Source organism: Peromyscus californicus, unplaced genomic scaffold (genome assembly GCF_007827085.1).
Source record: "Peromyscus californicus insignis strain IS unplaced genomic scaffold, ASM782708v3 Scaffold_11__1_contigs__length_118956290, whole genome shotgun sequence".
NCBI classification, from domain to species: domain Eukaryota; kingdom Metazoa; phylum Chordata; class Mammalia; order Rodentia; family Cricetidae; genus Peromyscus; species Peromyscus californicus.
Window position 1 is genome coordinate 81,136,859 of NW_026294402.1, and position 25,037 is coordinate 81,161,895.

Below are 25,037 nucleotides of genomic sequence, written 5' to 3' on the forward strand. Positions count from 1 at the left end.
GAAGGAGGTTCCTGAGTAAAGGTCAGCCTGTAGCTGGTGAGAACTGACTGATCAGGGTCCGTGGGAAGTACTGCCTTGGAAACATCTGGTATCAACCCAACCAAAGACCTCAATAATTTTCATATTAATTATACTTTGAACTAATGTTTAGATGTATTGGTTTAATAGAATATTATTAACATGAATTCCCACTCGTTATGAAGCTGCTAGGAAACTGAGGCACACACTTGCGGCAGTTCTGTCTAGACTGCAGTAGACTAGGGAAAGGAGAGAGAACACAAAGACAGGCAAATGGGGACTCGGCAGACCCCGCCTCCTTTGCTTAGCGCTCTGTGAGGCCGTCCACCTCATGAGGAACCACAGGGTGCCATGGGTGGGTGACACACTGAAATGCTTGACACGGCACTGTCTAACGCCTGCTTCACCGTTGTTCCTAGGAACAGGGAGAGGTCACTTGCAGCACCCAGCTCATGTGCTCACTTCATAGTAAATGAAGTCCATACAGGAACATGGAGCTAGAGTTTTCCTGCCTGGCCCACAGTCAGGACAAATCTCTATCACCTGCCAGTCCCACAGCCGCTCAAACCCGACCAAGTAAACACAGAGACTTATATTGCTTACAAACTGTATGGCCGTGGCAGGCTTCTTGCTAACTGTTCTTACAGCTTAAATTAATCCATTTCTATAAATCTATACCTTGCCACATGGCTCGTGGCTTACCGGCATCTTCACATGCTGTTTGTCATCATGGCGACTGGCAGTGTCTCCCTGACTCAGCCTTCCACTTCCCAGTTTTTTCTCCTCCTTGTCCTGCCTATACTTCCTGCCTGGCCACTGACCAATCAGTGATTTATTTATTGACCAATCAGCAACACATTTGACATACAGGACATCCCACAACAGGAACAAGCAGTTATCAGAGCATTTTAAAACTTCATATTACCTCAGTGTTCTAGACATGATCAGAAGTTACAAGTATTTGCTGCTCTTCCAGAGGACTCTAGCTCAGTTCCCAGCCCTACATGGAGGGGATGGGGTGTCACAACCACCTGTAACTCTAGCTTCAGGGGATCTGATACTCTCTTCTAGCCTCTGTAGACATCAGAGAAAACGAGCAGAAGCACATGTGCACACACACACACACACACACACACACACACACAAATAAAAACTAAATCTTCTTTTTAAAATGCATAAGCCAGCTGGGCTGTGTTGGTGCACACCTTTAATCCCAGCACTCGGGAGGCAGAGGCAGGTGGATCTCTGTGAGTTCGAGGCTAGCCTGGTCTACAAAGCGAGTTCCAGGAAAGGCACAAAGCTACACAGAGAAACCCTGTCTTGAAAAACCAAAAATCTTAATAACTTCTCATATTATCTCCTAAAACCCAGCGTTATTATTGTAAATGGCAGTGATATCTTAAGAAAAAGGACAATTATTTACAATGTTATTCATATTTTCTATGCTTTAATAAATGTTTTGCATAGGTAAATACATTCAGTTAAAACTATTTGACAACATGGAAACAGACAAGAAATAGACAGGAATTCTGAATCTTTCCCAATAACTACACGGAAGAAACTCTTAACCAAAGTTGCCATTTGAAGTCTCCACTCTTAACTCACACTTGAAAGAATCTGTGGTCTTCACCTTCAAGGGGGTCACTTTATAGAGAAGTCCAGCTTAAACACCATACATGCTTTAAAGCATTACTTCAAAAGCAGAACTGTCTCTAGAAATACAGAATGTTTTCAAACCCAAGCTTAGGAATTTAAAGTTGTTTTTATTCATTCCATCACCAACTTGTCCAATAAATTAATACAGCCTGGGGAAATGGTTATTCCTTCCCAAAGAATGATTCTGAAATCTACATATTTTAGTATCTGGTGGAAAGCTAGGCATGGGAGATGTGGTCACTCATGCTATGAGTTGTCGGTCACCTGAGCTAACCACAGGGACATTAGGGCAAGTGACTTTCAGGGGCCCCTAGCTTGTCTGGGAACCATGGTCTTGCCTCTGACACCCTTATCGTGGAGGTGGGCTCCTCAGGGGGCCCTTTGCAAGGACTCTCCTTGAAGTCTTTCTCACTGCCCGGCTGTGCTAACAAAACCTTCCAGGCTCTCAGCAGGGCCAGGAGCTGGGGAAAGGTTTGGTCAGGGACGAGGGAAAGAGCTTCTGCGGAGGGTCTGGGACTCAGAACCAAAGCAATGAGAGCTTTACTCTCTGGGCTGTAACAGTGACAACAGAGTATTAAGATCTAAGGCTGCACAAGGTATTGTAAACAGCAGTTAGCTTTCTTAGAGGTGTTAAAGAGTTCAGTTGTGCAAAAGGAACAAGGCGAACAAAGGCCTGGAATAAAAGTCCTGAGAAGAATTTTCTCTAGGCAGCTAAGTAGTGTTTCTGATTAGTAAAAGTTCAGCTATACCCTCGTTTGTGTTTATCTTAAAGTTTTAAAAGATTTTAACAAAATAGTCAAGAAAGAACTGTAGGCATCAACGTGATCAAGTTACACTATATTAATTTATTACTAGTTTGGGTCTTCCATTAGCTTCCTACATTATCAGTGATGAGTTTCTCAGCAGCAGGTACAATAGCTTTTAAACAGAATTTATAAAGAGAATAATTAAAACAGAAAACATAAATAACCAGAGTAAGTGAAACAAACCTGTCCAGTGTGAAGTTTATCCTAATTTATATTAATATACTTTCCATGGGTTTGATTGTTAAACTAAAATCATCTTATTCTAAGCACACTATGAATCATCATAAAAGATTCCAACCCTTAGAAATCATGAAAACTTCAAGATCTTATTGGTAAAGTTAAAAAGTCTAGCTGTTGTGTTTACTGACTAACTTTGGTCTGGACTTTCTGGACTTCTTCAGGCCAAGAATAGCAATCAGGTAGGATCTGGTCATAATTAGTGCTGTACATCTGGGAGCAGACAAATTCTTCTTTGTTTTGGGGTTCAGGATAAACAGTAGCCATCCTTTCTCTGTATGCATCTGTCACAATCTAGAAACAAGGAAGGCAAGTCATTATTTTAATAATGAGAAGGCGATATGGAACACAAATCAAGTTTTTATCCATTTTAAAAATTAATTTATAGTTTTACTAGAGTAAAAGCCACATACAAAACACAGAAGATGAAAAGTAAAAATGCAACTATAAATCAGATGTAGCAAGGGGGGAGGACGCTGGCATCCAGGGAGAGTCTCAGTAGTAGAGACTTCCGTGTGGCCAGAGTCATTTTTCTCAGACAGTCTTGACGTGCCTTGTTGCCGGTTAACTTGGACTGAACGCCCTCGTCTCGGATGAGCTATCTTCCGTCGTCTGGTCACAATAGGAAAGCATCTTCCACCTCCCTTCCCTTTGCACCCCACTCTCTCAGCAAGTGCAACCACACCCACTGCTCCACTCCCCACACGTAGACGACAACTAGATCTTTCTGTCATCTCCATCTCCACGACCGACGTAGACATCTGGAGACACCAGGGGACCTCAAACCTGCAGCCCCGTATGGCAGCTTCCTTCCTGAAAGCGGCTCTTCACTCCGAGTTCTCAGTTCCTGTGTAGACGACTGCACCGTGTTCTAAGTACAGATTCGGGATCCAAGGCCTCTTTAATCCCTCTACTGCCCCTGCTTTCTCATTTTCTCGTCTAATTGTGTGCTACTTCACTTTCATTTAAATTATCAAAATAAACCTAAAATGATAACATGCTGTACAGTACATAAATAATGGAAACTAAAAACTGATACTGATCAGAACAAAATATGAGGCTGTTTTTCCCTAAAAGACAGACACTCACACTATTAGTTGAAGTCTTTTGAAGTACTGATTTTGTAGAATATACCTTCAATCAATAAGATAAATAACAACATGTGAATCTTAAACAGTGCTATTTATATAAATTTGGAATAGTGTAAACTACTGATGTTCAAACCACAAAGTTTGGTATGCGTAAGACCTAATAATGTCTGGCTACCTTTTGACTGTTGAAACTGTGCAGTTGCTACTGACCCCTAGTGGCCAGAGGCTAACAATGCCAACCAACCCCCGTTTAAAGAAAACTGCTAGGGGTCAAGCTTGTGTTCCCCCACATATAAGCTTATATGCTGGCGCCCTCACCAGTAGTACTTCAGAAGTTAAAATATGGCTTTTAGGATGTCCCTAGTCCACTTCACTCCTGTTCTTAAAAGAAAGAAAACTGGACAGCAAAAACACCAAAGATGAGCCATTCAGAGAAAACACTCCAAGAGAAAACACAGCAAGAAGGCAGCCACCAAGTCAGAGACACAGGCCTGAGAAGAAGCCAAACTTACTGACACCTTGACCTTGGGTGTGCAGCCTCCACACAACATAGATAGATAGATGGATGGATGGATGGATGGATGGATGATGGATGGATGATAGATAGATAGATAGATAGATAGATAGGCAGGCAGATAAAATTGTTTAAGCCACCCAGAATGTGACACTTGGTATGGCAAACCAACACAGCCACACCATTAAAGGCAATCCCACTCATCTGTGTTAGAGAAATCTCTCTGCCTTTAGGTTCCTGGCCAAGTGCTCCTGTTGCTCATCGTCCCCATAGCTGCTCTTGAGTTCTTTGTCCTCACTGTTTTTCCTGTTAGGTAGCTAATAAGACATTAGCAGCTTGGAGGTTATTGAAGATGGACCCTACCTTCATGGTCAGCTTTAAGCCCCACCTCCCATGGCCCTGATAAGGAAGAGGAAAAATACCAAAAGCACCCTCCTTAGGTGAAAAACCACTTGTGGTGGTGTGAAGGAGAGTGGTCCCCAAAGGCTGCTCATGTGTTTAAATACTTGGTCCATCAGCAGAACTGTGTGGTGATATTTTATCTATGTCCTTCAATAAAATTTATCTGAGGATCAGAGGAAAAAGCCAGTCATTATATTAAATATAGAAGTCAGGCAATGGTAGCACACACCTTTAATCCTGTCACTCAGGAGGCAGGGATCTGTCTGGATCTCTGTGAGTTCAAGGCCACCCTGGGAACAGAGCCAGGCATGGTGGCACATGCCTCAAATTCCAACACTAGTTAACCACGGAGGTCTGTACAGACAGACAGGAAGTGACAGAGCTGTGCAAGTAGAGGAAGTGATGTAGCTCGATAGAGAGAGCAAATGATCTAGCAGAACAGAAAGGCACATAGGTGTGGGTAGACAGGAAGCAGGTCTCTTTTGGAAGCTGAGGATGGGTGAGGTGAGGTTGGTTTGTGGCTGTTCCTAGTCCTCTGATCTCTCAGGTTTTAACCCCAATATCTGGCTCCGGGTTTTTTATTTAATAAGACCACTTAGCAATTCATCTACAGGACTGTTTGGGAAGGTTTAAGAAGAATGGCATTGTTAGAGGAGATGTGTCACTAAGCAGGCTTTGAATTTTCAAGACTTGCTGCATTCCTGAACCCCAAAACACTAAATCTGAAAGAACAAAGAACAGCACGAAGCCAGAAACTGAAAAGAAACACAACACACAGTGAAGACACGTTAGATGTGAGGTTAATGATCCCTTAGTGAGGCAAGGAATCATCACTTACGCCAGAAGCCCCTCCCTCGCTGCAGCTACTTACAGATCCACTGCTAGGCTGCCTATGCTGAGACCTGACTGGGAAGTGGAACCTCTTCCTTTGGCCCTGACACTCTGAGCTCACCCCGCCTCCTCTGTCTCCTCTCTCTCTCTCTCCTTTCTCTCTCTCTCTCCTTTCTCTTCTCTGAGTACCCCTCCAATACACACACCATGTAATCGTTCACCAATGCTCACTGCTGAGCATGCCTACCTTCTTGACCCTAGCTCAGGAAACCCCTAGTTTCCTCTCTCATCCAGCCTCCCAGCTTCCCCCGCCTCCCAGCAGCCACTAGGATCCCCAGCTTGCTGGTCCAGTTGTCTTTTCCTCAAACCCCAATGAAGCTGCACTTGAGTTCCCTTTTCATTCAGAGTCTGAATTCTTTTATCTGCAGGACTAATAACTTGCCAAAGGGCCCTTTGTCCTCTGACACTATCACCTGAGTCTTCAGCCTTTCAAGATGCTCTAAGCCAGTGGTTCTCAACCTGTGGGTTGAGACCCTTTTGAGGTTTGAAGGAATAGCATCAGAAAACACTGATATTTATATTACAACTCATAACAGTAGCAAAATTATGGTTATGAAGTAGCAACAAAAATAATTTTATGGTTGGAGTCAGCACAACATGAGGAACAGTATTAAATGATCGAAGCATTAGGAAAGTTGAGACCTACTGTTGTAATTACAGACAGGAATGTAGCAGGAGGTTCCAGGTGCAAACGTCACTCTAGTTAGTCTGTGGGAACTATATAAACAGCTCTATAGAACAACTACAATAAGGTGAATTGGGAGAAGCCTGACTAAACGGATGGAGAAATCTACAAGCAGCCCCCATGTTTCCCTCCATCTCTGAGGGTAAAACGCAGCTAGCTCCCTCGGTGCTCTGTCACCAAGTCTCAGTTCCTCAAGTCCTAGAAAATGAACATACATGCCAAGCAAGCATGGAAAATAGTAACAATACATAATGAGGCTCCATGGTTTTTACCTTCACTGCGATTTTCAATGAAACATCTCGAATTGTATTCAAAGGAGGATAGAGCCGGCCCTCTTCTAGGTGTTTATCAGACACCTGCTGAGATATGACCTTTAAAAGAGAAAGGGAACAGAAATGTTTATACAGCACATGATTCGGTGTGGTAAATAAATAAGGAGACAAGTAAGGGAATGGCCACCTACGGAAACTCCCACAAGAAAATGACGTCTAATGCCCCTTCATCAACAGAAAAGCTAAGCCATGGCAACTGCTGAGATCACACCAAGAGTGAGAGAACAGAACCCGGGTTCCCTTTTGGTTCAATTCCTTCACACTAAACCATAAACCATTGGAACAGGAGCACAGAAAGGGGGCTGCAGAAGTCATGGAAGGGACCCTGAAAACAGGGAGGGCAGTCAGCCAAGGCAGACCCACTCTTACTCCTCACTCCACACTCATGAAGGAGTACAGTAGTGAGCTAAGAAAGCTCCCCCAGTTTCACTCGAAGGACTTCAAGTTTACCCAGACCCGTGGTTATCAGCTTACCTGACCAACCACCCCGTTTCTCTCCCTAAGCCACCCCCTAGCTCCAGACAGTTAAGTCACTGCACAGGGTGGGTCTAGGTCAGCTCATAGCTTGGTCTTCAACAGAAACGCTGGAGCAGAGCTAACACAGAAAACCTTCACTGGCAGCATTTTGAGCAATCAATAGTCAGTCAGAGTCAGTCTGTCTGTCTGTCTGTCTGTCTGTCTGTCTGTCTGTCTCTCTCTCTCTCTCTCTCTCTCTGGATCAAACCCAGGGCTTTGTGCATACTAGGCAAATACTCTACCACTGAGCTACATGCCCAGCTCTGTCAGGATCTTACCTATTCTTTATTTTTACTTACTTTTCATTACTTATCCAGATTACTATTATAAACTTGGGAAAAAATGGGAATCAGAAACAAATTTGGGTGTGTCTTAACCCCTATGCTTGTGACTCTGGGACTGGGAAACCTTCATCCTATCAGGTGACTGAGCAGACACTCTTTTTGAGATGGGGGCCTCACTGTGTAGCTCTGGCTGGTCTGCAACTAGAGAGGTAGACCAGGCTGATCTTGAACTCATGGAGATCCACCTGTCTCTGCTTCATGCAGTTATTTCAAAGATACGTTTGGGTTCCATCAGCACACCAATAGACTGCACATAGGCATGGGTCCACCTACAGAAGTCTTCAGGGCAGTGAGGTAACTCACAAAACAAAAGGAGATACTAGAGGACACAGCCTGGGCTGCAGGAGAAATACAAGCTAATCAAGCCACAGTGATAGGCTCAGGGTGAGGCCAGTGAGGTGGACTTGACTGAGGGACTGAGCAGAAACGAGGAGTCATACACATAGGGCAGGTACTGCAGATAGCAATGGAGACCCCCCCCATATGTGAAGTGGATGCTGAGACAACCCGCCCTAAACCTGGGGGGTGGAGTGCTGTGGGATGTTCTGTATGTTAAATGTGTTGCTCTGACTGGTTAATAAATAAAACACTAATTGGCCAATAGCCAGGCAGGAAGTATAGGCAGGACAAGGAGAGGGGAGAATTCTGGGAAGTGGAAGGCTGAGGCAGAGAGCCGCTGCCAGCGCCACCATGAAAAGTGAGTGTAAGGTACCACGAAAAGTGAGATGTAAGCCACGAACCACATGGCAACTTATAGACTAATAGATATGGGTTAATTTAAGATATAAGAACTAGATAACAAGAAGCCTGCCATGGCCATACAGTTTGTAAGCAATATAAGTCTCTGTGTGTTTACTTGGTTGGGTCTGAGCGGCTGCGGGACTGGCGGGTGAGAGAGATTTGTCCTGACAGTGGGCCAGGCAGGACCAGGAAAACTCTAGCTACAAATGGTGTCCAACATGCAATTACAGTGGAGAGCCTCTGCAGAGAAAAGAGGAATGGAATACACTGGCTTTGTGGGTGGCTAAGAACTTGTGATCACCGACAACTAGACAGAGCCAAGGTGGGGAGAAGCAATAATCAACAGCACAGCTAGTATTGGATTAGTGCAACATTATTATATAAAAAATGATAAGCTAGTGTGATGGTCTGAGTAAGAATGACCCCCATAGGCTCAAATAGTTCCACATTTGGTCCCCAGCTAAAGAATTGTCTGGAGATTAGGAAGTGTGGACCTACTGGAGGAGTTGGAGGAGGTGTGTCACTGGAAATGGGCTTTGAGATTTCAAAAGCCCACGCCACCAGGCCCAGTTCCACACCACCACCACCACCACCACCACCACCTACCTGCCTGCCCGCCCGCCCGCCCGCCTGCAGATCAGGAAGTAGCTCTCAGCCATGTTTCCAGCACATGCCTACCTGAGTACCTCCATGCTCCCCACCACGATGATAAATAGACTAGCCCTCTGAAACTGTAAGCAAGCTCCCAATTGAATGGTTTCTTTTGTAAGAGTTGCCTTGGTCATGGTCATAGTGTCTCTTCACAGCAAAAGGACAGTGACTAAGACATCTAGACTTAGAGAATATTAACTCTGATTATATAATAAACTCATTTAATTAACTTCTTGCTTTTGTTACATAGTAGTAAACCCAAGTTTCCCCTTGCCCCAGAGATGGTGACCAGGGTCCCAAACTTTAAACACAGAGGCAGTAAATGTCCTACCACCCAAGTGGATGTGCCATTCCCCACAAACAGAGCAGGGGGGAACCAGTCACTCCCACGGAAGGCCTCTCCTTTCCAGAGCTCAGGCAGGGACAGCTCAAGGGATGTGTGGTTTTTCCTCCTTTACGGATTTAAGGACTAGTGAGGAATGTCAGGTAAATCCCGATCTACAGACGAGATAAGAATCAAGCTGGGTGTGCTGGCGCACACCTTTACACAGCACTCTGGAGTCAGAGGCAGGCAATCTCTGCGAGTTTGAAGCTAGCCTGGTCTGCATAGTGAGTTACGGGCCAGCCAGTAACCCTGCCTCAGAAACAACGAGAAAACAACCAAACAAAAAGCAAACAAGCAGAGAGTCTGCTTGAGAGTGCAGAGATGGCTCAGTGACTAAGCACTCTGGCTGCTCTTTTATAGGGCTGGGGTTCGATTCCTAACACCCACATGGAAGCTCACAACTGTCTGTAATTCCAGTTCCAGGGGATCTGACGCCCTCTTCTGGTCCATGAGCACACAGCACATACACAGCATACTTACATACATGCAAGGAAAACACTCGAACACAGACAATGAAAAAAAAAAATCTTTAAAAAAAAATAATCTAAATTACTACGGACACAGATACTATTCTACAAAGGAGACAGAAACAGTGGTGTGGTGTGGCTCACCCACTCTAGTGACAACACTTGACACACCACGTGAAAAGTACAACTGCCGGGCCCTGTTTTGTCTACAGTGATACAACTCTGTGTTATGTTGACTCTACATTCATTTCCAAGATGAAAGTCTCGGATAGAACTTAGCTCTGTTATGTTACTGTAGATGTAACCGTCTTGTTAAATAAGAAACACAAAGCCAATGCAGAGATGAAAGCCCAAGAGGTCAGAGCAATAGTTAAGAGCTAAAAACCTTACCCTTCACTGCTGCAGCTATCCTCCTCAGCAAGAGACCTACATCCTGTGTGTTTGTCCTTTTTATTGACTTTCTTTTTTTTTTTTTTTTTTTTTTTTTTTTTTTTTTAAAGATTTATTTTATTTATTATGTATACAGTGTTCTGCCTGCATGTGTCTTTGCAGGCCAGAAGAGGTCACCAGATCTAATTGCAGGTGGTTGTGAGCCACCATGTGGTTGCTGGGAATTGAACTCAGGACCTCTGGAAGAGTAGGCAGTGCTCTTAACCACTGAGCCATCTCTCCAGCCCCTTTATTGACTTTCTATTCTGCCTTCTCATTGGTTGTAAACCCAACCACATGACCTCGTCACTGCCTGTCTGTACAGACCTCCAGGTCTTCTATGGTTGGTATTGAGATTAAAGGCGTGTGTCTCCATGCTGGCTGTATCCTTGAACACACAGAGATTTGCCTAGCTCTGCCTCCCAAGTGCTGGGATTAAAGGTGTGCACCACCACTGGGCTTCTGCTATGGCTTGCTATTAGCTCTGACCCCCAGGCAACTTTATTTATTAACATACAAATAAAATCACATTTCAGTACAAATAAAATGTCACCATATGTTACAGTGGAATTTTCAAATATTTGAAGAGAGCAAAAGGCTCCTGCCCACCCAAGTCAAATACATGTCAGTAAACATGACTCTGATGTGTCGCTGCATACTATACAGTTGCAGATACCGAATTGAGCCACACTGTTGGTTACCAGCACCAGAAGAGCTAAAAATCTCTTTATAATCAAAAAGAAGATCAGGAACAGAGACTGGAGAGATGATTTAGTTAGTAAAATGTTGCTTGCCCAATCCTGAGAGTCGGAGCTCAGCTCCGCAGCACATGCACGCAAGCCCACGGCAGTGGCACATGCCTGTAACCCAGCACCAGGAGGCCAAGGCAAGAGGCTCACCCCTACCCTACACCTCTGTCCCTAGCTCCCTGGCCAGTCAGTCTAGCCAAATAGTGAGCTCTGGACTCCGTGAGAGAGCCTATCTCAAAATCTCTGGTCTTCACACAGGTATGCACATACCTGTGCACACACATGTACTCACACCTGCATAAGTACATACACATACACTACTCACACATAAAACAAAATTTTTTAGGAATCCAGAAATAATCTTTCATATTTGGTCCAATCCATGAGATTTCTAGTTTCATATGTGACCAAACTAGTATTTAAATTTTTATTATTTTATATTCTATATAAGGGTGTTTTGCCCACATGCATGTCTATGCACCACATGTGTCCATGCCTGGTGTCCTTAGAAGACAGAAGATGTCAAATGCCCTGGAACTGGAGTTACAGATGGTAGTGAGGTACCATGTGGGCTGGAAATTGAACCCAGGTCCTCTGGAAGAGCGGTCAGTGCTCTTAACCACCAAGTCATCTCTCCAAAACCCTCAAACCAGTTGTTTTTTGGTTTGGGTTTAGTTTTTGGTTTTATTTTTGGTTTTACTATAATACTAAAGGTGATTCGACCTGGGCTTGTCATATAAAGCAAGTCCAACTGTTACTTCAGTTAGCTGGCTAGCTGAACCAGACAATCCAGACAGCCTTCTCTAGGCCCTCTGGCAGTGAGCATCCACAGCACTGCATCTGCTCTTCCCGCCACGCTGTGGCTGGCGCTGCTGCACTCAACGGTGTGCATGCACTGCTTCTGCCCCGTGCCAGCACTGCGCTCACTGTTACCAGCATTCTGAAGACAGCTTAAGGGGAGTGCCTTCTTTAGTCACAGAGGCCACATGATCTTTTAAAATCCAAAATTCTCAAGAGTAAACACCAAGCAGGAGAACAGTGTCAGAGTGTTTAAATAAGAATTGCCGGGCGGTGGTGGCGCACGCCTTTAATCCCAGCACTCGGGAGGCAGAGCCAGGCGGATCTCTGTGAGTTCGAAGCCAGCCTGGACGACAAAGCGAGTTCCAGGAAAGGTGCAAAGCTACACAGAGAAACCCTGTCTCGAAAAACCAAAAAAAAAGAATTGCCTTGGGGCTGGGAGATGGCCCAGTACGTAGGTGCTCATACACTCGGAGGACCTGAGGTCGACCTCAGCACCCACAGGATGGAGGGCAAGGCTCTTCAGCATACACTTAGGATCCCAGGGCTCGGAAGGGAGAGACAGGGAGACCGTGCTGGTCAGCCAGCCCACCCAAATCACAAGCCCCAGGTTCAGTGAGAGACCTGTCTTAAAAAACTAGGTAGAAAACACCCTAGATCGTATGTGTGTGGGCATGCGTGAGCACGGGTGGGTGAGTGCATGTGCACACGTCCACACACACACACACACACACACACACACACACGCACACCCAGGGTCTTAATTAAAAGAGAGATGAAGAGACAGGGAAAACAAGCAGGGGAGTGTTGTGTGAAGTGTGAATTCTGAAGGCCCAAGATGCAGCTGAGAGAAGCCTCGCAGTGAGGAGAGCTCAGCTGTGCACAGCCCTGTTTTCTCTTCCTTTGTTTGGTTTTGGTGTTTCATATATAGTGCAGGCTGACATGGAGCTCTCTGTGTAGCCAAGTCTGTTCTGAAGCTTGAAATCTTACACCTAGGCCTCCCAAGTGAGCCACCACACCCAATTAACTTCTTTTCTTTTCCAAAAAGAAAAAAAAATTTTTTTGGAATGCAGGGCTCAGGGTGTCACCACGTAACTCTGGCTGGCCTGAAACTTGCTATGCAGACCAGACTTTTGTTGAACTCATAGAGATCCACTTGGGATCAAAGCATGAGCCTTTAGTAGTGATCATTATTAGTGAATGAGCAATAAAAAGTATTTACTTGACATTGCCACTAGAGGGTGCTAGAGCTAAAGGAAGAAAACGGCTAGGCGAATCAAGCTCACACTTGTTTTGTCCTAAAAGAAAGGGTGATACTTTTCTTTATGTAAAAACCTTAAAATGCTCTTAGTAATTAGATATCTATTTGAATTTAACAATATTTTTTGAGTTAAAAAGAAACAAACCAGACACATCAGCTGTCATACTTTTAACACTGTGAAGAAAGCCTAAAGAATAAATGCTCCAGCTTCCAGGCATCTGTCCCAGAGGGAGGTAGATGTGCTCTTTGATCACACAGTGACTCTGGAATCCGCCCCTGTTCTTGGGGTTCCTTCACAGTGCAGAGAGCAGCATGTTTGCTGGGTATGGGCTTTAAACCAATCAGGTTTCATGTGGTTCAGCTCAGCTATCATGTCATACAATGTTTAATTTGAGAGAAATTGACAAGTTTCTCACTCATGAGTTGTATTCTGCCAAATCTGAAACACAGTTACAGCAGGATAAGCCCTTCATGGTTTACACATATACGGCCACCCACTGTCACCATCCCGCTGAGGCTCGGGATGCTAAGGGGCTCACAGGATCTTCTGTACCAGGATAATAAAGCTCTTTGTCTCTGAGCTGGAGCTCCATGCTTTCTGCCAGTGTCTATGAAACTATGGCTAACTCGTTAGCCTGTAGTTGGATAAAATCAGTTCTCGACTGTACACGATTCCCTGGGCTCTGAGAGAACCAACGTCTCCTATCTGTAGTTTCCTTAAAAATATCCTCATTACATTTTTACTTATTACAGGGGGTGGGGTGGGGGAGGCAGTGCATGCATGCCACAACACACATGTGGAAGTCAGAGACGAAGCTGCAAGAGCTGTTTCTTCTTCTACCATGTAAGTCCTGAACACTGAATTCAGGTTCTCAGCATTGGTAGCAAGCATCTTTACCCACGGAACCATCTCAGCAGCCCTTTTACTGATCACATGAACACATAATGCCCTGTTTTAATTTCACTTCTGCTTAAACACTAGTGTGGCTTCTATTTCCTGCCGTGGAACATTGATGACAGCCACTTCCACTACACTATGTCGACTTCAAAATGCCGGTCCTCAGGAAGGCTCACTATGGAGAAATGGTACTTGTCACCATTTGGGAAAAACACTTGTTTCACTGACATCCTAATGTCCATCAGTATCTACAAGCAATAAAAGGCCCCTTCTATGAACGAAACCTAACAACTACTGAGAGAAATCTCACTAATGACTCACACGAACCTGCTCCCCACTCCAAATTCTCTACTAAAAGTTCTTCACACTTGACAGACAGCTGTGACGATACATACATAAAACACTGAGCGGAGCAAATGCTGCCTCAGCACACCAGCTCTTCACAGTACCTCGGCAGTGGTGAGGAAGACCTTGTCAGTGATGTGTCTCAGTCCACAGGCCACCACCCCAAGAGCAACTCCAGGGAACACGTAGGAGTTGTTGCCTTGGCCAGGAAAGAGAGTCCGTCCCTCTGGAAGCGTGACTGGATCAAAAGGACTGCCGCTGGCAAAGATGGCACGACCCTGCAACACAGACAGACACACAGTCCTGAGGACGGAGAGCTGAGCACCTGAGAACCGCTGTGCCATGACAGAGCCGTCCGCAGGCAGTCTTAGGGTGTTCGGCGCTTAACTCCTAGTGGGCCCCGGTGCTGCCAATGGGTCAGGAGGGGTTACTTGTCACTGTTCTCTGTAGTAATCTGTCCAGGAGTGGACAAAGCACACAATTCCCTAAGGCTGCCACTCTGTTCTCTGCAGTGTGGGTCTGTCCAACCACAGGCCCAACTTTATAGAGGATTCTAACTACAGACTTCTGAAGATAAAATCAACAGGTCTCTAGAGTATTGGAAATGGTATGTTAGGTTAGAACTTAATGTGCAGCCTCAAGGTAACTGTCAATGTTTCACAATACAGAGCATTAGGCAAGTTCTTAAGAAAGAGCTGAGGTCATCTATTTCTGACACACTGAAAGTTTAAAACAGAACTATAAAACTGAACTAACATTATGCATGTGCATGGCAGGAGCCTCTACACTAACAAGGGCTGGTGTGATACACAAAGACAAAATAATTCATTACACACCTGCTTATCAGGGGCCTCCTAGGTGCAAGGCACTATACTACAATTCTGTGCACAAGGTTCTTTTCTTCCCTTGAGGATTCAAAGCTACTGAAGAATGTAAAGAAAACTCAATCTGTACATGAAATGAAGATTAAAATTACTCAGGATACTAATGCCATCTCAGATAAGAGAGAGAGCACGCAATGGCTCCTTGTTAAAAACACGTTCATTCCAGTGATGAGCTCTCGGGACACTGCTTACAAAGTCGAGCCTTCGAGCTCCGGCTTGTACACACTATCTCCACTTCGTGTTGTGTTTACCTTCTCTACTCTATTACACATAAATAAAGGATTTAGATGCATAAAACTAACTTCATTTTTGTTAAAATGATATTCTCAAGTCTTTGAAGAGAGTAAAAAGCATTTGGCCAACCTATCAGTCAAATATATGGTAGTTCAAACACAGTATAAAATTAACTTTTTATTTTTAAAAACAGTGAAGTATTGAGCCCTGAGGATTCCATGCCAGCCTGGCTGGGTATCAGCATAGCTGCCCAGATCCTCCACCCATGGCATCAAAATCCAAACCCAAAATTTAGCTAAGCAAAAACTAAACTGTGGTTTCATCTTGTATGCTTCGATGCTCAGAAACAGCTAGTTAAAGAGAGCTTCGGACCATCCCAAGCTAAGTCCTGTCCCTTTCCTTTTTGTTTTCTTTTTTCTCTCTTTTTTTCTTCTCTTCCCTTTCCTTTTTATATTTAAGTCTTACTTTCCAAATCACTCAAGGAAAGTTATCACGAACACATACACAGTTGATTTATTTACTGACGCTGAGAAGAGTGATTCAACACAGGGGAGAGGAGGCAGTCACACCTGTGGTGTGTTCACGCATCTTCTGGTTCTGATGGAGTAAGTCTGATGTCAGGAGGGTGTGATCAGCACCTTGGGCATCCTAGGCTTCCTGTAACTAACTAACCACCATCCGACTGCTCACCTTGGTCATTCTGTAGCACTGCTCTGCAGAGCACTCTGCTTTGCTGGTTGGGTTGCTCAAAGCAAAAATGATGGGCCGTTCGTTGAAGGCAGCCATATCTTTGAGAATTTGTTCTGTGAAAGCACCACCAATCGCAGCGACTCCTAAAAAGGAAATGGGGGAGTAGGACGGTCCTTGGTTAGCTTATCCAAGAGGCGCAGGCCCCCAGACAATGAGATAGGGCAGCAACAAAGGACAGAATGTTCACACTGAAGTCTAGTGATGAAACAGTGTTGCTCACGGCCAGTCATCTTCAGGGTTAAACCAACAAGAGCCTTTATAAGTCACAGGTATGACAATAGACTCACAATACAGAGTTCCAAGTCAATCATTAGGAACTCTGGTTCCAAGCATTTGTATCAGGAAACTAAACCATGAATGTATTAATCTAATACATTCTCTCTAAGCAATTTTGAGTAGACTGTGGTAATTGTGTCCTTATAGGCAACGGTAATAATCATCTCATTCTATTGTGAAACTGAAATAACCACTTGCTGAAGGCAGAATCAAGCAGCTAATGAAGGTGAAAAGGAGTAAGCTGAAGAATGCACTGTGTAAAACACACTGAAAGCTTGATAAAGTTCTCTGTGATTCCTGATCATCATCTGCAGTATTATCAACTACTGCAAACGCACTTCTAAGAATACACTATGGTTGAAAGTAGACAGACATACATGGGAATAGGAACAAACTATAACAACTTCCTTAGAGGTTTTAAGCACAGAATTTGAACACATTAAGCATTTTGTCTATGGATTTTAAAGCAGGTCTCATAGAGCTCAGGCTGAGCTCCTGTCCTGTCTTCCGGTGTCCACTTCCCAAAGCTGGGATGGGAGGTAGGGATACTCAGCATGCACAGCTGCACACCCCACACTGCACTGTGCACACACAGTGTGGGAGTACCTGAGGAAGATCATAATGATAGGTGGGGTGCAAGCTACTGTGTCTTCTAGGGATCTCATTCAGAGCTCCCGGATCTCAGCGTGACTGACTACTGTGGGCATGGTTCCTCACGGCATAACTAGTGTACTGTGGGCATGGTTCCTCACAGCATAACCAGTGTACTGTGGGCATGGTTCCTCACGGCATAACTAGTGTACTGTGGGCATGGTTCCTCACGGCATAACTAGTGTACTGTGGGCATGGTTCCTCACGGCATAACCAGTGTACTGTGGGCATGGTTCCTCACGGCATAACTAGTGTACTGTGGGCATGGTTCCTCACGGGATAACTAGTGTACTGTGGGCATGGTTCCTCATGGGATAACCAGTGTACTGTGGGCATGGTTCCTCATGGGATAACCAGTGTACTGTGGGCATGGTTCCTCATGCAAGGCTGCCCTGTGCACCACAGGATTTTTTACCAACATTACTGACCTCTACCCACTAGATGTCAGTTGGCATCCTTTCCTTTCTCCCTCCACAATCCCTTCACTTTGATGACAACTGAAATCCATCTCAAGGCACAGACTAGTACTCTGGGGGTGGGTTTCCAGCACGCTCAAAAAGGACTGTCTACCTGGAGTAGTGAAGCCTGGAAAAGGGCTGACTGGCTGATGTTGGCAGGCTGACACAGCACAAAGGCCACACTTAAGTTCCAATCAGGAATACTAGGAAAGTAGAACTGAATTACATCTCAGTGCCTGTGGGGACCCCCGCTACCTGAGTGAGCACATTTTCTTTCTGGATTCCAAAGGCTACAATTTTTAAAAAGCAAAATAGTGCTAAACAGGCCAAATTAAAGGAAAAGGAAGAAAAAAATTACCTATTAGGGCAGTTGGTTTTATCTTTTGAACAATGGCTTCTAGGTTCTTCATTTCTTCATGTTCATGGGCAAATACCTCTTTCTCTTCTGTGAGAGAAGCACGCCCCTAAGTAATGCAAATGAGAAGTAAAAGTATTACAAATGCATGGGTCAGAGGCACATCAAATATTCCATACTGCTAGCACTCCTGCTTAGCATCTGGTGTCCTACCCATGGCATCTACTCTTGAGGCCCTCTCTATAGGTCACTGTAGTACTTCACTTGTCCTTCGACAAATATTTCCATGGCAGATAGTGTTCCAGACAATGGTGACACAGTAGTGAGCAAAACAAATCCAACAAGAGCTTTGAGACACAGGCCAAGTATAGTCACTGTTATTTTACACACGAGGACACAGGTTCAGAGATTGTAAGTGACCACAACTTACAACAGGCATTAGTAACTGGGACTGCCTTTGCACTACAGCACAGAACTGCCCTGGATAGCTCTCCAAATGCTGGATGCCAGACTGAATGCTAATGGTCAGGCCTGAAGTTGGTACAGTCTCCTTGCTTTAAAGTGTGTGTGTGTGTGTGTGTGTGTGTGTGTGTGTGTGTGTGTGTGTGCACGCGCGCGTGCGCGCGCGGGTCATGTGTATGAGTTCAGGCACAGAGCACATGGGGAGGTCAGACACAACCTTGGCTGCTGGTCTTCACCTTTTATCTTGTTTGAGACAGAGTCCTTCTTCATCATTGTATACCCCATTAACTGAGCTGCAAGCTCCCAGGATATCTCCTGTCGCCACTTGCCACATTACCCTATCAGTTGCTGGAATTACAGCCATGTACTTTATGTGAGTTTGGGGGTTTGAACTCAGGTCCTCATGATTGTGTGGGAACCACTATACCCACTGAATCATCTCTTCGGCCCAGATTTATTTGCTTCTAAAAGCAATATACAGAATCCTGGAAAATCTAAAACATATGAACCCCTTTCTATTTGTTTCCTTCTCTGTAAACAAGTAAAGTAGGAACTTATGCCTCAGCAGGTCACTGAGGGTTAAAGAAATGATAGGAACATGGGAAGCACTTGGACCATTATCAGCTATGATAAAAATCCAACCAACAAACAAACAACTTCTGTTGAAGGAAAGGAACATATTTCCAGCCCCTTATAATTTGGGAACACTTTATCCCAGTCTGCTACAAGTTGCTATTTGTGTGCCACTGCTTTGCATTATAAACGTGACATTGGATTGGGTGGCTTCCAAAAGAGAGAGTGCACCATTGGTCATTGCTGTATTCCATGAAGTTTTCCCCATTCTTTCTGCTCCATGCATCAACATACACTACATCTGAGACACCATGAAAACAAGCCCCTTCATTCATTTACAATCAAATCCCAAGCTTCCATTCCAACCCATGGCAATAGAGAATACTAGCAATAGCAAGCTGGATATTTCGGCCCATATTCTCATTAGTCATGTTTACTTGAAAAACTATTCTGATTTCTACTTTAATCAGGAAATATCAAATTGTTCACTTGTGTTTTGTGATTAATCCTAAATCTGAGAGAACTCATTTGATAGAAACTTCTTTGGTATTGGAGACTGAGTCCTACCTTCACACATGTGAGGAAATGGTTTAGATACTAAAAAACAGTAACTGTCAAATAATTCCAAATCTTTATTCCTCTCATGAACAGACTGCTTTTCCTTACAATAAAGCAAGATAATTTTAGCATCACTGTTGCATTATACCTCCAGCCCCCATAAATTAATTTTAAACTAATTAATAGCAAGTACATACACAGACTAGTTTCTTTTGTGTTTGCAGCAAGATATTAATTGCTTTTTAATAACTAAAAACTATGATAATACTGAACATTTCACAGTTCTTACATAATCTGAGGTCCTAAGGGGCAATCTTATTGAGTGCTCTTATGCTGATCTGTCAACATCACAGGCAGGGAATTTACTTCATTTGCACAGATCCATAACAAACACTAGGCAGCACATTGGCATGGAAAGAATGAGTGGGCCTAATCATAAGGTTTTAGTCATAAACAGGAAAAAATAGGCATTTGGCATATCAAAGGATTTCTCACAAATGAGTTAGAGATATAAAAAATCCAATTGTTTTCTGTCCTTCTGTCCTGTGTCTGTGCTCTCTGCTAAGTAGCTCGGCAGGACCATCCACCAAAAGCAGACTGCACAGACACTTTCTGCTCACCATGCTCACCATGGGGGTACTGTTCAATGAACCCACCCCCAGTTTAAAAAATGCACCTATTAAACCTAACTGGAACAGCAGAGCTTATCCCAGCCTGCATTAAATATGCTCAGAATCTGAGCACAAAGTCTACCTTATGACAAATGCAACATCAAACATCAAACAGTGGGAAACAGAGTGGTTGTGTGAGTGCCATTCCGCATCTGAGTGTTGGAAGATCCTAAATGGAACCACCAAGTTGGGGGTTTCTGTTTCTCCCTTGCCTGGGTTTTTGAACTGGAACATATGGCTTGCACTGGTTACTAAAATGTGGGCTAGAATGACAGTTCCTGCGTCAGTCTTAAGAACTGATTGATACATCTATCCACCTGTCCCCTTGTACCACTGCAATTCCTTGGAGTCTGCCGCTGGGCCCACCCATGTAGCATGAATCTTAAAAAGTTCTTATTAATAAGATCAAACCCGGACCAGGTATTGGGGTGAATTCTGGAAGATCAGAGAGACAGAACAAGCCACAGCTAACCTCACCTGGCCAACTTCTCAGCTGGTCTTGTTTCCTCAGACTGGAAGCTTCTGTGTCCTCATCCCAATGGCTCTCAGCTGAACTGCTGTTTGAAAGCCTGAAGCTTAACCATCTAAAAGCTTAACCAGCCAAATGCTTCTAGTTTCTGGTCCTCATGCCTTATATACCTTTCTGCTTCCTACCACTACTCCCTGGGATTAAAGGCTCGCTTTCTGGGATTAAAGGTGTGAGTCACCATGCTTGGCTGTATCCTTGAACACATGGATTTCTGCCTCTGGAATGCTAGGATTAAAGGTGTGTGCTACAACTGCCTATCCTAAGTATCTAGTGGCTTTTCTGTTCTCTGACCCCACATAAGTTTATTAGGGTATATAATATTTTGGGGAACACAATACCACCACACACCCACACGGAGCAGTATGGGGCAGATGTGGGCCCAACCTGAAGGAAGTGTAGAGCCACAGGGCAAACATCAACAGCGCTCTCCACTTTGACCCAAAGATGAATGAAAAGAATCCACTGCTGTGTGTCCTCAAGCTGTGACAACACAGACTGGGCCACAACCAGAGCAGTTTCAGTACTGGCTGTATGTGCCTGTTTTAACCTAACATTAGTCCTAATGACTCCAGGAGTTAATGGCTCCTCTCCTTGAAACGGTTTAAGAAAATGAATGCTTTTGCAATCTCTCTGCCCACTCAGTTCCCTTATTGGTAGTTGGCAAATATCATCTTGCCTTATTAGAAAGAAAAAAGAAATTCTGGTCATGAAAAAAATTTTGGAATCATTAACAGTTACAGTTTTTAATATCTAAACTATTTCTGAACAATTTCTGGAAGCAGTCTGAGCTAAAATTCATGGTTAGTTTGAGTCTTACATAGTGAAATTTCCAGTAGAGATACCAGTTAAATTCTGGCTTGGGAAGGCATATTTCCTGGGAATAGTAACTTTCAGCTGCAAGCATTCTAAACAAAACCGATACAATTTTGGCTTACTACTCTCCACAGAAATGCATACAGTTGCAATTGTAGAAGTGAGATCCCAGCCTATGCTCTCAAGGCCCTAGTGCTGCAGGGCTCCACACTGCTTCCAGCATAACCTCCTCCATGTTCAAGGTCAAACACTAAGCTGGGTCCACCACTTTCCTCAGCTCTCAGCGTCTGTTCAGAGTTTCTGCAGTAAACTCAGCAGTCACTAAATGGATGCACTCTCACTACAAATGGAAAGAAAATGAGGAATGAGGATAACGCAGTGGCAGTCACATGGCTCTTCTGGAAACATGTGGTCATATTAATCTGGCTTAGGTGGATGCAGCAGGCTTTAGAGCCTGGGCGACAAGCAACAGGCGGGTGCTGAGGAACAGGTAGCAACCACGGTATGGCCAGCTCTCCTGTTTGCGGTGAAACAGACTCCTGGCCATGGCATTAGAGAGAGCAGCCTTCCCTAATGCAAAGCTACATCATGAAAACTGTTCCCCAAAGCGCCAAGTGACCCTACATGCCAGGGATTTGCTCTTCAAGCTGATTCAACAGTTGAGGGAACCTGTCTAACTGCACTACCTTCTCTAATAGAGGAAACAGATTCCAATGAGCTCGAGCTATCACAATGGAATATTATTATTATTATTATTATTATTATTATTATTTGTGGGGAAGTAATGTGTGTGCTAGCTACATTATATTTGTGGAAGCCAAAGAACAACTTGTGAGAATTGGTTCTCTCCTTCCACTGTTACACGGATTCTGGGGATTGAACTGGGGTCACCAGGCTTGTATTGCAAGTGGCCTTATCTGCTGAGCTATCTCATTGGCCCGTAGTTGGAGATGTTATTGAAGATATTTTATGAGCTTAAGCATGAGTGTTGGAAGAAAGAGAGGGGCTTGGAGAAAAACCACGCCTGAGAGCATGATGTGGGCTTCTCCAAGAGAAATCAGACACCCAAGTGTAAGTATGGCCCCGCACAGTAGAGTCACAATTGCACTAACATTAAGCAGTTATACCCTTTTGGTGGCTCTCATTTCTCATCTTCTCTCTCCTTTGATAATGAGATTCTGGAGTGGTTACAGTTGCCTTGGACAGAATGATAATCTGATAAGGTAAAATCGGCAGGTGCTTGGGTTGAATATGGAGTTTAGTACATGTCTTTTTCCTATAAAAAGGGTTTCTGGTTTTTGTAAGACTCCCAGAAAACTAGTTTACAGTTGGGACAAGGCCATGAGCTGCCATTCACTGTGCTAACATTCTTGCTTCTCCACTGGGAGAGCCCTCAGCTGGATGCCTGGGGGAGGGACTTCTCTCCCTCTGTCCCCAGGATTTTCCGTGTCTTCTATCCTGCCTCAGGCTCCCCCTAGGTGATGAGAAATGACTAACCGGTTTGGGGAATAACTGTTTTAAACCATCTATTACAACCCTACAGATACGCTTTTTAAAGGCATATGGTTTCAGACAACTCTAAATGACACGTCTGACAAGGAGAAATGAACACATAACTTTGTAATCACAGATTTCTGATAATACTGTGGAGAAAACAACCCGAGTTTAATGAAAAACAGTTATGTACCTAGACCCTCTAAATTCCCTAGAATGTGAAGCAAGTCTTAAAGAGTCATAAACACTGTACTGAACATCCCCCAAACTCCTCCAGCATATAGTGTTAAATAAATTTGTCACTTATCTCCATGAAAATGGAAAGATGTGAGTTTTATTGCGGACATCTTGCTTTATTAATCACAGTAACCACTGGCAGGTCTTGGCCATGGAAGGCCAAACTTGGCAGAATACACTCCAACGAGTAAGAAGCATAAATCTCCCACAGCCCAGTCCCCACGGATTTTTTCCTGGTGTGACTTACAAATGCTGAGTGAACACTGAAAGACAGCCAGGAACCATGGAACAGTACATTAGCATTGCTGAAGGGCTCTGCAGGACACAAGCAGAACCAAGAGACAAAAAAATAGTCTGCCAAGTATTTTCCACGCTTAGGAAGAAACGACCAGAATGGGGCAGCCTTGGCTACATCTGCTGATGCTGCAGCTGGTGCCTGTTACTGTCTACTTTTATTTTTCTAAAGTTGTGGCTCATCACCCCACCCCCAAAAACAAACTAATTTGTAGCTAGAGTTTTCCTGCCTTGCCCACAGTCAGGACAAATCTTTGTCACCCGCCAGTCCCACAGCTGCTCAGACCCAACCAAGTAAGCACAGAGACTTATATTGGTTACAAACTGTATGGCCGTGGCAGGCTTTTTACTAACTGTTCTTATAGCTTAAATTAATCCATTTCCATAAATCTATACCTTGCCACATGGCTCGTGGCTTACCGGGATCTTCACATGCGGCTTGTCATGGTAGCAGTTGGCAGTGTCTCCCCCACCCAGCTTCCTGTTCTCTCAATTCTCCTCTCTGTTAGTCCCGCCTATACTTCCTGCCTGGCCACTGGCCAATCAGTGGTTTATTTATTGACCAATCAGCAACACATTTGACATACAGACCACCCTACAGCACTAATTTGGACATACTCCTATGCTAGTCACTTCTGCTGTATATGGAAACAGTCTCTTTTTCCTTTTTTCCTTTGCTTTAGGCAGAGAGTGGGGTCTGGGGGGCCCCAGATGGGCTTTCCAGGTTCTGTGTCCAAGGAATTGGATTAAGGACACACAGACATGGTAGAAATAAGATGGAAAGATGGCACTTCCCAGCAAGGAATTGGGCTGGAGAGCTAGGCACTGTGTGTGTGTGCGTGTGCGTGCATGTGCGTGTATGTGTGTGTGTGTGTGTGTACATGTACATACATACAAACATACATACATACATATACACATATGTGGGCATTTTTCTGCACATGCTGTTACATGTCACATTTGGTGGGAGGGATTTCCAGTCTTTGACCCTGTTGCCCATGTGCTTTCACATGCTAACCTTTCACATGTGCACACATGCACACATGACCTCGCGCCCTACTTTCTTACCACAATCACGTTCTCTGCTACCAGGAACCCTCGCTCTTTGCCTTCTCTTAGCAAACTGTGGGCATCTGTTTACTCAGAAATCCCAAATTTGGTAGCCTGCCGCCTTCCTTTCCTCCCCCATTCCTGGGTCCCTCCTCTCTCCCTTTCTTCCTTCTGTCTCTGTGCCAAACAGATTAGGGATAGCTAGACATTTCTTTGTTAGGCTGCCTCTTTAATCTCTGTTCCCTCCTTATTTTGTGTTGCTTCTTAATACAAGAAGACGCAACAACACTAAACATGCTTTTTCAAAGGCACCTAAGATTTAAGATAGTAGGAAATGAACTTCACAATAATAATTCTGAACATTAATATCAATAGTCATTATTTCCTGTTAAAAAAATGCATATAATCAAAGACTGTTGTTCTTCTGAATACCTACAAATGCACAGGCCATCTTCTATTTGAATTGGAAAGGAAGAAAGTAATCAAACTGGGTACTTGTTTCCAAGCTACTATATCTCATAGCAGATAGATT

The 25,037-nt window shown here is 44.2% G+C and overlaps 1 protein-coding gene across 1 annotated transcript in view; it reads right to left on the reverse strand.

The window, feature by feature from the left end:
* Positions 1-2,499: 2,499 nt before the first annotated feature.
* The window catches only part of Me1 (malic enzyme 1), a 117,814-nt gene continuing 95,276 nt past the window's right edge, over positions 2,500-25,037 (reverse strand). Inside the window, exons 10-14 of the mRNA XM_052715891.1 lie at positions 17,828-17,933; positions 16,025-16,167; positions 14,321-14,494; positions 6,573-6,671; positions 2,500-3,011 (exon numbers count right to left, since the gene is read on the reverse strand). Coding sequence (XP_052571851.1) covers positions 2,841-3,011; positions 6,573-6,671; positions 14,321-14,494; positions 16,025-16,167; positions 17,828-17,933 — 693 coding nt within the window. The 3' untranslated portion in view covers positions 2,500-2,840. The remainder of the gene's footprint in view (positions 3,012-6,572; positions 6,672-14,320; positions 14,495-16,024; positions 16,168-17,827; positions 17,934-25,037) is intronic.